Genomic DNA, 13,631 nt, shown 5'->3' on the forward strand with positions numbered 1-13,631 from the left:
AGTGCATAGTAGAGGAGGACATTTGACAGGAATTCCCGTGGGTCCCTCGGGATTCCCGTGGGACGGGAGTCCAATTTGTATCATTGCCGTGATTGGGATGTGACGGGAATGAAAATCAACGGGCAGGAGTGGGAATCATCCCTGACCAGTTCATCAAACCGCAGAAATAAACGGCGCCAGTCACAGCTGCTGCTTTTGGTCTCTCACACTCTTGCATGTCAAAGTACACGCCCATTCCTATCCTGAAGCCTGATCTATAAGCCTACAAGCTGGTGCGGAAGCAACACATTGTAATCTAGGAGATCTGCTATGTTAATATACACGTGACACATTGCTACGGCTAATCATAAATCAGAAATGACTCCGCAAGCGTTTTGCAGTGGAGAGAGTTGAACATAGCGATGGACATGAAACAAGTGTCAAAGTGAACTTTTATATTACTCCAAAGGTGCGGAGATTGTTGACAAAATGTTACATGACGTCCATCATATTGAAGTGGTTTGTTTGGATATCTCAAGTCAAAACTACGTGATTCACGCAGCACGGAGTGGAACGTGACGGGAGTGAAAATCCACTCCCTTGTCATCCTCTACTGCTTAGCTGACATGGAAATTCCAAAATACATTTTAAAATATGTTTTTGTGAATAGAAACAACAGTTTCCTGTGTGGGGGTCACTTTTAGTGGCTGTAATTACAGACTCTGTTGCATTTGAAGATGCAATTGTCTGGCTTGAGACAATTGAATTGAACCGACAATAACAAAAAATTACGCAAATGTTCAAAAAGAAATCTACAATTGTGAGCTAAGTATTAAAGGAAATTCCATCTTAAGATACACTCACAGACACAATTAAAGGAAACTTCCAATTAAAGATGCTGTACCGTTGCTACAAGGTGTCAATCTTTTGATGCTTAATCCACTCCACTGCTGCAATGTTCTCATTGTTTGTGGACCTCCAACAACACAAGGTTGCTGCAGTTGCTGACTCACTCAATTTCCCAGAATTATTTGCGACAGATTTTCCAGGCAGTCATTAATACTTCTGGGCAGTTTTTTCAGGGAAATGGGCGGTGTTAAAAAGACATTGTATTACAAACACGAACATGGGTGTCAGTATTGGAGTGTTGGAGCCTTAAAAAGGCTGGGAACTGATCACCAGTAACATTTTATTGCATTTTATCCAATTTGGCTGCTGGCCAACACTCATTTGGAGGTTTTTATTCTATCGTTTCAAAAGTAGGCGGGGGGCCTAGTGGCTCAGAACATATGCTCCTTGTGAGCGTGAAGACTCAATTTAAATCCCGAGCCGTCTATCTGTCATGTCTCTCCTCTCTCTGCCCTTGGGTTTCCCGTCTCTCTACACTGATCTATATGAAATAAAGATGAAAATAATAATAGATCAAGCAATTAAACCCTATATACTTCATCATGACAAATGGCAAAACAGCACCATGTCTAAGCATACAACGCTTGTAAATCTGTTCATTAACAATAAGGACGTCAAGCTGAAAGCACCGGTGGAGTTCCGTGAGACGTACCGTTTGCTGCTTGGTGAGCACGTCCCTGTAGACGGCTTCGCGTCTCTTCTGCTCCAGTTCAACGCTGGCCTGTCGGCCCATAGCCATGGCCTGGACCTGGTTCTCTGTTAAAGACGGGTTCTCCTTCCACTGCGGGGAAAGACAACATTCAAGGGTGGCTAAAAAATACATGATTGATGTCAAACGATGAACGCGAACACAAACAAATAAGGGGAACCTTCCAACCTTCCCCATCTCAACATGCACTGGCAAATTCTTTCACAACAATGGACCTAAATATTAAAATCTATCTATCTGTCTATGTATATTTTTAATCATTTGTCTACATTTTGTTAAGCCAATTCCATCATGTTGCTGAAGAGGGTGTAGAGGAGGGTTTTTCAACAGGTGGCGTGAAGGTACTGCATGTGGTCCCTGTCCCTGACCATGCATTTGTAATGAAGGAAAGATTTTTATTTTTATTCCACGAAATAGTGCATGAATGAACTCTTGGCCTACGATGACATGTCAATGTTGTCAGTTACTGAGAAGTCAGAGGTCAAGAAATTCCACAGAAAAGGGATTTAGAATCTCCAGAAGGGGAAGTTCACCCGGATTGCCAGGTTGAGTCATAATTATTAGGAATAATCATACTCATACATAAGATACAAATCAGTATATCAGCATGAGTTTAATGGAGGGTTGGATAAAGTAAGAGAATAGAAGATGATCTAATAACAATAAGAAGAAGAATAGATCAGTTCTGAACCTTTTTTTTTCAGTTAAATAATGCCTGAGCTTCATATAATTTGTTATAACGTGCAACAAATTAGTCAAGCCTTAACAGTCATTATTTAATTTCAAGCTTTTATCTCCCACACCATGCCCATAAATTCAAATATTTTCTTATATTTGATGGACAAATATTTAAACCTATTTTAATGTTTAACAATGGTATTTTATTTTTGTATTTACATTATAAAACCACTATGCCAATTACGCCATGGACCACTATACGTCTCAATGGTTGAGAAATAGTGGGATGCATAGACATGGGATGCATGCAATCAATCATTAACAGATATAAGAGATGTCTACACACTGAGATGCATGCAGCGTTTCACTTTATTTTTAAGACTTCAGGTCTATCAGAGCTTAAACCTCAATTTACATGTAACAGTGACATTACTTCAACTAGAAGGTTGTCTGCAGTCATCAACACTCACCACTCTGGCAACAATATCCTCATAGGACTCCCGTGGTAGAGCCTTCAGCGCGTTAGTGGCTTCTAGAACCTTCTGACGACCCTGGTTTATAAGATCCTGCACACATTTAAAAGAAAAACAAGAGCAATTCACCGTCATGAGAATGTAATCCTTAGACAAGTGCATAAAACAGTCCCATTTCAAAACTAGCATATCGTCGTTGTCGGGTGGAAACCTCGTATCTCCCAAGTTTCAAATTTGGATGTTCTTTCGCAAAGTAAAGCACCGCTTCATCATACAAGGCTGTCGCACAAAAGTTGTGAAAACAGCTGATCTACAAGCACACAACGCCTCGCACCGCGAGGCGTTGTGTGCTTGTAGATCAGCTGTTTTCACTAGTTTAAATCATTTTTAAAATGATGAATGCAAAACGAACGGTTTTGGACATACAAGGTTTTCACCCGACAACGACGATATATATGGGTTATTTTAGCATTTCTTTGAAAAATTTGTTAATCATTTATATTGAATGTTGTCGCCTATGATATTCCCAAAATAGGGATGCCAGGTAGAAAGCGGTTAAAACACATGCATGCACTCGTGCGCACACAAATTCAACCAACTCAAAAACGCACACGAGGGCATGAACACGCAACTCAAAACAACAGAGGACTCTTCTTTTTTTTTTTTTTTTGTCACCATCTAAAAACATTCCTTCTTGGATTTCTCCTCCATTCCCCAGCATGTATAAATAGCAGCTGGCACGGCCACAGGACGACCAACTGTTCTGTAAGGGAGCAGGGGCTGCCGGCCTGCGCTGCACCCGGGACACGGCTATAGTGGAGGCGACTGCTGTCACAATTAGCAGCGGGCTCTGTGGAATGTGGGGCTCAGTGCTGCTGGGAGTGGGGAGGGGGTGTCATGTGGAGCTCATTACTTACCTCCAGCTGCACGTGGCTCATGTTGGTCAGCGCGGCCAAATTTAAGGGATTCAGGTAGCCATGGACACCCATGTCCATCTGGCCGCCCTGCATGCCGGGGTAGTTGGTCCTCATGGTCAGACCCTGAGAGATGGACGACACGCATGCAGCAGTGGGATTAGAGCAGGTCAGACAGTCAGTCTGTTTTTTTTTTATAGCTGCGGTTTACAATCGTTCTGATTTTTAGAATCAATCTTTATTGTCAAATTACAAGTAAGGTGGGTGAAATTATTACTTGTGCAGTTACTTACAAGATAGAGCATAAAAATAGAAGAGGGCAGGAGACACAAATGCAAAAGCATAACAAATTAGACATGTGAATTAAAGAGTCATGATGTGTATGTAGAAGGGCACAAATTAGAAAGAGCACCTTGTATATCTGTATATTTTGTATATATGTACATATTGTTATTGTTTGTCCTTTAATGTGGATCGCATTGAGATTCACAGAGTATGAAATGAGCTTTAAAAACATATTTGACTGTACATCACAATGTGGTGAAACTGATGTGTTTTTAACAACTTTAACCCTAAATACTTAGTTGACCAGGGTGCCTCACAGCTCTGTACTATTTAGAATCCTTTTCCCTCTCAAATCTCTTTGCTGAAAATTGCCGATCTACAAGCTCACAATGCGTTGCCGTGTGGTTATTAAACCGTTTCTGGACATCACACTTGAACCCTCTTACTTGGTCAAAACTGACCTCAGTCGGCTCTGTACTTTGTCTGCTCGTTTCCTTCTACACCAAGTCCTTTCGCCAGAAATAGCCAAACTACAAGCGTTGTGATCTTGTAGATCGGCCATTTCTGGCGAATCCCCCGCCTCCAAAAAGACTACAGTAGGGTTCAAGTTGATAATGCAGTTCACTCTGACACCTACTGTAGTTCAGCTGTGGGTTCATTATAATTACCATTTCCTACAAATTCATGTCCAGACCAAATGGATATGGCCTGAAAGCCTCCGTCCAGAGGGTTCATGTGGTGTATTTACAATATGTACCTGAAGTAAACAAGGCTCGTCCCAGTAAAGGACAGCAGGATGTCAAGTGATTTGGTGTAATTAAACCTCTTTTGCAGATGCTCCCATGTTTGCCCTGTAATCTGGACATCCGGTGTGTGTGTGTGTGTGTGTGTGTGTGTGTGTGTGTGTGTGTGTGTGTGTGTGTGTGTGTGTGTGTGTTTGCAATTTCGGGTTCTTTGGACCTGGTCAGAGGCAGGTGTGCAAGCCTAAACAAAACAGTACACACACACAGCTGCACACAGTTCTGTTTTGGGAAGTACAAAAAGGACTATTAACAGTCAAGTAGCGATTCAACTTCAATCTCAAGACACTGTGTGTGTGTGTGTGTGTGTGTGTGTGTGTGTGTGTGCCGATTTATGACTGAAGGCTGTACATGCACATGCACGTGCACATACACACAAAGCCTCAAATCCTTGTTAATGTAACTTTAAAGAGGTAGACTTGTTATGTGGTGTGTGGCGTCTTCCTGGACAAACCGAGGGCCTCTGTTTAATATAATAGTAATACTGCAAAAATATATAGTTTCCTAATAACTAGATAAATGTTCATTGTTGTCACATATTATTGTTAAGAGGAGCACATACAGTAACTTTGGCAGGTGCCCCCTGACAAATCTCAGACCCACACAACGTATTAGCCATTCATCAGTGTGCGACTTTCTCGTTTGTCTTTGTACCATATTACAAAAACGAAACGTTAGGCTAATGAAGGGAGCGAGGCTACATGGTTAACTGTACTGTGATGGAGTCTCCATGGTTAACAGCAGAGGAGCTGCAGGGGAAAGCTGCTTAAGGCTCAGAGAGGGCAGAGGAGACAGAGTTAGCTGGAAAAATAATCATTAGTGTGAATTAGACCCTGTCCATAAGCTTCTTCTCTGTCCAAATAAACCCTACTAATTACCCAGCGACTGGGAGGGGGCCGGCAGGGCAGAGGGAAAAGGTCAACAGAGGGAGAGCTGGAGGAGGAGAGTCCAACATGTTTAACTTTCTAGCTGTTAACCTGTTAGTGAGCTGCTGGTATGTACCTGTTAACCTGTTCGTGAGCTGCTGGTATGTACCCGTTAACCTGTTCGTGAGCTGCTGGTATGTACCTGTTGTGATTGTTACACAGGTTACAGCACTGGTATGTGTCTTTATTATTATGTCTTTATCTACAAACCTTTAATTGGTCATCTCCGAGCTTATATTTGCACCAATTCAATTTAATTAGAAACCCTTTCAACCTCAGAGTTTGGTTGCCTTATACAGTACCTGTAATGCGGACTGAGCCGGCAAAGAAGTTTACCTTATTTATTTTGGACCTTGGGTCTTGGAATGATATTCAGACCCGACTTGAACTGGCTTCCTTAATTTCGTTAAGGAGTTTTAAAAAGATAATTGCGGAAGCTCTACTTAACAGTTGCTGTTTCTGCTTTGATGTGTAGCCATATTGCATTTTATTGTTTTGATCTTTTTAAACCTTATTTTATGTTCTCTTATGCGAGTAATTTCAGTAGTCTGTGTTACTTTTGAATAGAGGTATTGTCTCTAGTGTTTGTTCTTTGTGTGTAAGTAATTTAACTTAAGCGTGCGTGCGTGCGTGCGTGCGTGCGCGCGCGCGTGTGTGTGCGTGTGCACAGGCTTTAACCCGTTACATTTGGGAAAGCATCTGTGTCCATTTCGATTTTTGCATTGGCTAGCTATTAACGTCCTGTAACTGCTATTTCCGGGGTGAAGAAAATATAGTTTTGGAACAAAGAAAGCATTTTTAACTCCAAACTTTGCTCCTGGAACAAAATATTCTGAGATGGGAGTCCGCGGTCAAATACATATCATTTTGATTGTCCTTGACATGAAAAAGTCAGAGGACCACTGATATGTAGCCTCAGGTTTTAATGGGTGAAAGGTGGTGATTGTTTTTGTGCGCTACCTTTTTCTCTGCCTCATACTCGGTCCAGGCCGCCTTGCGTTCTTCTTCGCTCAGGGCCTCCTCTTCCTTGTGGTCCAGCAGGGAGTCGTGTTCGTGGTAACACACGATGTGGTCCTTGAAGGTCTGCAGCAGCTCGGCCAGCACCAGATCCTACAGGAGAGATGGTTGAAGCAGATATTAACCATGGGCAGACGGCAGGGAGAGGCTTCTGGAAGCGTCTTATATCAGGGCCAGAGTAGTTCAATATGACTTCAAAGGAATAGCTGAATACCCACGGGCAAAACACCAATATTGAATGTCTTCCATTTTCTATAAAGTCGCTTAATAGCACAATTTAACAATGTACTCCAACATCGTGCCTCGATTTCATTGACTTAAATCAGATTTCTGAATAACGGAGTGAAAGGTCATTTATATTGCTGAAAGATAATTAAAATGTTAACATTTCTGATAACAGCTGTTTTTAGGCACGTTAACAGGCCTGAAAAACATCAAGTATTATTCAGAAATTACAAAAACAAATACCGGTATGTTGCTACATACTGCTAATGTACTGTACTACACAAAATGAGACGTCCATCATATTGGAGAGATCAAGAGATCAATGTTACATGTGAGAGAACGGCTCCAAAATAATAACAGAGAAACATGAAGAGAGAAATGAAGGGAGCGACCATTGGGTAGAGAGAGATGTGAAGACATAGCATCGCGATGCATTGTGAGCTTGTAGATCGGCCATTTTCAAATAGCCAAAATGTATATGGGGCTGAAGTGGGTAATGTATGTTTTACAATAATAATAATCCAAATCTACAAAGTAACTAGTAACCAAAGTTTTCTAATAAAGTGGGTAAAATAAATATTTGCCAGAGATGTAGTGGAGTATAAGTACTGAAAACTGGAAATATTCTAGTCAAGTAAAAATACCTCTAAACTGTACCTGAGTACAGTACTTTGTTACTTTACACCGCTTGCTGAGGGCCAGGCCCCGGTCACACAAACGTGGTTTAAATTACCCTCTCTACAGCCCGTGTTTGCTTTTCTTTGTCTTGCCTTTGCTTTACATTAAATGGACCTTCGCAAATGTGGAAACGACACCGCGGCGGGGTTGCGTCGTCCCCCGCCCCGCCCCTCTCTCGCTCTCTGATTGGACGGTGACAAAACAAAATTAATCATAGACGTCGGCGGCACGAAGAAAAAAGGGGAACGCCGACCTCTAAGAAATTAAGCAGTGATTGCAAAGCTGCGCTGCATAAACAGAAAATAAACAGCCGACCAGACGGGGGAGAAACTGGATCTCTCATAAAGGAGAGGCCAGAGCCGCCAGTGGGCCCAGATGAAGAGTCTATTTTTAGGCCCTTCTTCTTCTCCGCCGCGGAGGAGTGAGATAAGGTGGCTGGGACAGGTAGGGGAGAGGCAGAAAAGGGGGCTGGAGTGAGGAGGTCAGCCCCCATAAAGACCACGGTGCTCCGTTTGCCCGCACGCACTCTCACGACACCCTGCAGAACGCTGGGGCCTGGGGACTTAAGCGGGTCTGATGGCTGCTAAAACAGAAACATGTGGCAAGTAACGTGGAGTCCAATCAGGACATGGTGGCCGTCAGGCAGAAACCTCATATCTCGGAATTTCATTATTTTATGCTTTAACTATTGAAAAATAGCAGATCTACAAGCTCACAGCGCGGCACCGATTTCATAAGTGTCTTTTGAATCCTTCTAAGGTTTTTTGAAAAACCTATGTTTCCATGTCAGTGGTTCTCAAACCTTTCCATGTGAAGGACCCCCAAAATTATATGTATTTGGCCACGGATCCCCATCTCAAAATATTTCGTTCCAGGGACCACCCAGAAGCAAAATTTGAGTTACAAACGTTTCGCTTTGAAAATACATATATTCAAAGATTTGCACATAATTTTTCACGTCTTTTTCAAAAATAGCAGATCTACAAGCTCGCAGCGCGGCACTGTGAGCTTGTATATCTGCTATTTTTCACTGGTTAAAGCATTCAATAATTCTAGGCCTAAATGGGTTAAATATCCGATCTACAACTCTGAGCTTGTTGATCATCTATTTTATTCCCCTGTAAAAAGTTCTCTGTTTTAGACATACAGGGTTTCAAGGCGACGGTGAGGAGCAGGCCACCCTGGAACAGCCAGACGTCTTGGAGCAGCAGAGACCGGCCAGGCTGCTCAAACTGCCGCTTCACTTGCTAATTAGGACATAAAAAAGCCCTGAAGAGAAGACATCCAGAGAGTTCTGTTCCACTGAGGTAAAGGAAAGGTCCCAGTCGAGTCGGGCAGTGTTGTGTTTGCGTTTCATGCTTCCACGGGAGTAGCGCTGGGAAATTGACCGAAAACGCATCGATATCCGAAGGAAGCCAAACCAAAATATGTTGTACTCTATTGTACCTGTACAGATGTAACAATAAAGTACAACCTTGAACCATTTAGAAGCAATATAGATGTTTGTTCTTATCGACACGAAAGAAAAATGAAATAGTTTATTGCGACTGTAGGTCGCAGTTTACTATGAAACCTGGCCGTCAGTAAGTGGGTCAGTGGGCAACGCCTCAATGTCTATAGCTGATCTGTTGTGACACGACATTGTTGACTCAATAACCAAGAAAGCCTGTTCTCATATATGGAGATCCCTGATGTCATCAATATTAAGCCCATATTTGTCAATGCCCATATATGGACACTCCATATGGCCAAGACAGAATTAATTTGCAAATCAAGAATGCTGACTATCATCACCTGGATATCCAAATATGAAGATCACTACACAGACCTCATCAAACCCTGGATATCCATACATGGGAGACGAATGGATCATCACTTAGGACCATATATAGAGCTGGTCGATACCTCTACATCTGACCTCACGGACCCCATATATGGATATAGCTGACCTGTTCTGACATCACAGTGATGACTCGAACAGCTCAGCAGAAGGGTATACATGCCTAAGCAGCCATGTGCACACACCCATGTGCACGCACCCATGTGCACGACGATGTTGCTTCTCACCCTTAGGGCGTCTTACTGGTAATAGACTAAATAGTCTGATTAACCACTTATTAGTGCATTACACTTTGTTGTAAAATGGTGTACAAAATAGTGAAAATAGATGAGCTACATGCTCACAAAGCGTTAATTATAAGTGATTATTATATTAAATAATAGTTCATTAATAGCAATTGAGGCATAAGTATTACATCATGGTGAGTCTTAGCACAGAGGCATTACTAGACATGCAATATACTCACTGGTCCTGGGGCCCACTGATGGTTTCCAGGGGGCCCCCAACTAAATGACTGATAATTAGGAGCGAAACGGACCCTTATGGGGCAGTAACGAGTGTACACAAATGCATCCGAATAAACCCTAATGGGTCCAAATGGGGTCGTGCCTTAATGCATATCAAAGCAGGGGTCCTTGGGCGCCTGCTGGCCTAGCATTCCTTGCGAATGCCACATATAGCCTCTGTGCAGCCTGTCACGGATTCGACTCCCGTTCCCGACGTCTTTGTTGTGTGTCACCCCCCCTCTCTCTCCCCGTTTCCTATCTATCTCCACTATTCCCCATCAATAAAGGCAGAAAAATAAAAAAGTAGGGGTCCTTGAAATGAAACAAAAAGGGTGTGAATCACTGCAATAGATAACTAGTGTGGTTGTGTTAGTCGAGTCTTAGTGGAACATGTCCCAACATGCCCCATTTAGCTGCTTGTACCTGTATGAGTGAGTGACAAATAAACCCCACTCTATTCTTGACTAGACGGCTGATGGACAACTTAACTTGGATGACGACTTGGGCTTGATTTGCAAACTTGTATTCTCAAACATTTTCAAGTACAGGACCCCCAAATTGATATGCCAGCGACATTCAGTATTAAAAAATACTATATAAAGACAAATGTACATCAAATGAAAGACCTGGAGAGTGGTCGCAGTCAGTAGAACCACAGGTCACCCCCACCCCGGGACCAGTGCATTCTGGGATGCCTTTAATAATCCCCACCAGCAACGGCTCTGGGGTGGTCCAGTCCGTCTTCCATCCTGGTGCTCTGTGAGTGTGTATGTACATGTGTGTGTGTGTTGGGGGGGTTGCTGGGGGGGACTGGACCTGTGCTATTGTCATCCTGAAGGAGGAGGGAAAAGCCTATCACTTTACTGCAGGGTTAGAGCAAGAGAGCGAGAAACCAATGGGTGGGCAGATGCTTAGAGAGGTAAATTACTCCACTCAAATGCACTCTGAGAAAGTAAGTATTTCAGAGGACGAAAATCTGGAAAAGAATTTTGGCATTGGATCACAGTGCGTGTGTGTGTGCGCGCGTGCGCTTTAAGAGGTAGACCTCCATTGTGGACCAAGAAGAACTCTTTCTGGGGTCCCTGATAATCTGCCATCTTGATTCTGAACAGCACGTTGGAGAGGAAAGTGCATTTTACTGGACAAAGGTTCTGCAAATGGCCTATTAATGTAAAGCATGTTTTCTGATGGAAATCTTGGCTTGAGGTGACGGCAGAACGAGGGAGAGCGAGAGACGGGACGGAGCTCGTAATAAAAACTACAAATCATCGAATTACTGCGGTAATTCAACAAGGCATCAAACATATAAGGAATTCAAACATTGTATGAACCTCTCCATTCTTTCCATTCAGAGAACAACCTAAATGCTCGGCTTGTGTATGCAAGTGTACATTATAAAAATGGCTGACCTGAATCTTTAGGTAGCTCCCACATAACCGAGACGCAAACAGGGTTTTCAGCCTATGAACGGGCCCCATGTAACGATATTTTACAACTTGGCAACCGGCGTCCGCCTGTACTTCACTATTAAGACTTTAGATGGTGCTTAACTGGAAAGGCTGCGATGCATTTAAACACCCACCCTCCCATGCATTAATAGCTGCGGTTGCTGTGCGGGTAGCAGGCTTTTTGGCCGTGTTATCAGATATTTGGGAGAGCTGAGAACACCCTCGATCATGTTAGCCCAATTTCCTGCTTCTAAACTGCAGCCTTTTGTGTTGAGCTTTTGAATGCGGCAACCGTATTCACTGCTTTTATTTTATTCCCCTCATTACCGCTGTAATAAACCTCTATTTAACAGAGAAACACTTCACGAGGGGGCCGGTGGGGGGGGGGGCATTCTGCCCAGTGATGAAGAGTGGGGGGTACGAGATGAAGGTCTGGAGGAAGGGAGAGATGGAGGAGAAAAAAAGATGGGAACGGAAAAACACTCCTGGATGGAACATAATGCAGGTGTAAAAGAGAGTGGGTGGGCAGGTGAGTGGGTGGGAGGGAGAATCTCCAGACACAAGGAACAACAATATCTTCACCAGAAAAGCAAGTTTTCATAAAAACTCAAAAGAATTCACAGCCATATTGCCATGTCATTAAAGCAGAATTGATACACAAATTGGGATATTGTGAACACAAACACACTCCACATCCAATGTTTCAGGTACCATTGGGATCCCGAGTCATCTGTCTGCAACAAGTGCTCTAATCTGCGCTCCCCGGTCCCAGGGATACACAGAACCCCACTGGTCTGCACTGAACAGCCGGCTCCTCTGTGGCGAAGCATTGTGCCTGACATTAGGCGAACACTCCTGCCCCGACGACAGGGGGGTCTTTACACCCTCCAGGGCCTGAAGACAAGTGCCAGGGTTTATCTGGCTGTCAATCAATTAAACAAGAAACTAAATCACATGTGTCACAAAAGGCTGAACAAAGACAATAAACACTGCACACATTCCCATTAAAACAAGCCCCAGCTAGTAGGGGCATGGAGTCTATTCCTAGAGACCTCAGAATGAGAGACAGTCAGTCTGACGTGTGGGGTAAGAATAAGCCACCATGTTACTGTACTAGAATAAGATACTGTACCATTACTGTACTAGGATATGATATTGTACCATGTTACTGTTCTAGGATAAGATACCATGTAGCTCAAGGCTGCTCTACTTGTATTACTGCGCTACTGCAATGTAAAGTAACCAGAAAAGGGTCTAATGAGTAAATTGCTGAGGGTACAAAATACAAATCACAGATATTAAAGTATAGATAGGTAAATTATTAACCCATTTAGGCCTAGAATTATTGACCGCTTTAACTGTTGAAAAATAGCAGATATGCAAGCTCACAGCGCGGCACCGAGTGCCGCGCTGCGAGCTTGTAGATCTGCTATTTTTGAAAAAGTCGTGAAAATGTGCGCAAATCTTTGAATATATGCATTTTCAAAGCGAACGTTTGTAACACAAATTTTGCTTCTGGGTGGTCCCTGGAACTAGATATTTTGAGATGGGGGTCCGTGGCCAAATACATATCATTTTGGGGGTCCTTCACATGAAAAGGTTTGAGAACCACTGACATAGTAGTCTCTCAAGAACAGACTAACTGAGCTCCATTTAAGTGAAAAGGACCTTTTCTTTGACGATGGCTGGCCAGATTGCTGACATAGAAACATAGGTTTTCTCCAAAAATCTTAGAAGGATTCAAAAGACACTTATAGAATCGGGTCAAAATTCTAATGTTCACGATTTTTCAAAAATAGCAGATCTACAAGCTCGCAGCGCGGCACTCGGTGCCGCGCTGTGAGCTTGTATATCTGCTATTTTTCAATAGTTAAAGCATAAAATAATGAAACACAAAATGTGCTCCCGTTCTGAATGGGTTAAATACATACAAGTAAGAGGCCTTTGGAACCAACAGTTCCTAAGCCATGTGGCCTATTAGTTCAGGAGCCCATTCTCTTGGTTCTTTTGTGTCAGGTGGCGTGATATACAAGTACATACCCCTGGACACGATTCTAGTATGTTGCAGGGACATATCCTCAATCCAACCCCGCATGCCGAGTGCCAAGCAGGGTACCATTTTTATAGTCTTTGGTATGACTCCACTAGGGAATGAACCCCGACCTCCCAGTCTCAGGGCGGACACTCCCAACTAGAAAAGGCCACGTGCTGGTCCTTATTGCTATGGATACCATATAATTAACA

At 43.1% G+C, this 13,631-nt stretch overlaps 1 protein-coding gene across 3 annotated transcripts in view; it reads right to left on the reverse strand.

The window, feature by feature from the left end:
* atrx (ATRX chromatin remodeler) overlaps window positions 1–13,631 on the reverse strand; it is a 47,559-nt gene that overhangs the window by 2,040 nt on the left and 31,888 nt on the right. For 2 of the 3 annotated variants that reach the window (XM_080746347.1, XM_080746346.1), the window contains exons 30-33: window positions 6,634–6,783; window positions 3,666–3,788; window positions 2,746–2,841; window positions 1,541–1,669 (exon numbers count right to left, since the gene is read on the reverse strand). In XM_080746347.1, the coding sequence (XP_080602473.1) occupies window positions 1,541–1,669; window positions 2,746–2,841; window positions 3,666–3,788; window positions 6,634–6,783 (498 nt within the window). The remainder of the gene's footprint in view (window positions 1–1,540; window positions 1,670–2,745; window positions 2,842–3,665; window positions 3,789–6,633; window positions 6,784–13,631) is intronic. The other variant, XM_080746348.1, reaches the window with a different exon arrangement.

Source organism: Nannobrachium achirus (assembly GCF_963921795.1).
Source record: "Nannobrachium achirus genome assembly, chromosome: 17".
Lineage (NCBI taxonomy): Eukaryota > Metazoa > Chordata > Actinopteri > Myctophiformes > Myctophidae > Nannobrachium > Nannobrachium achirus.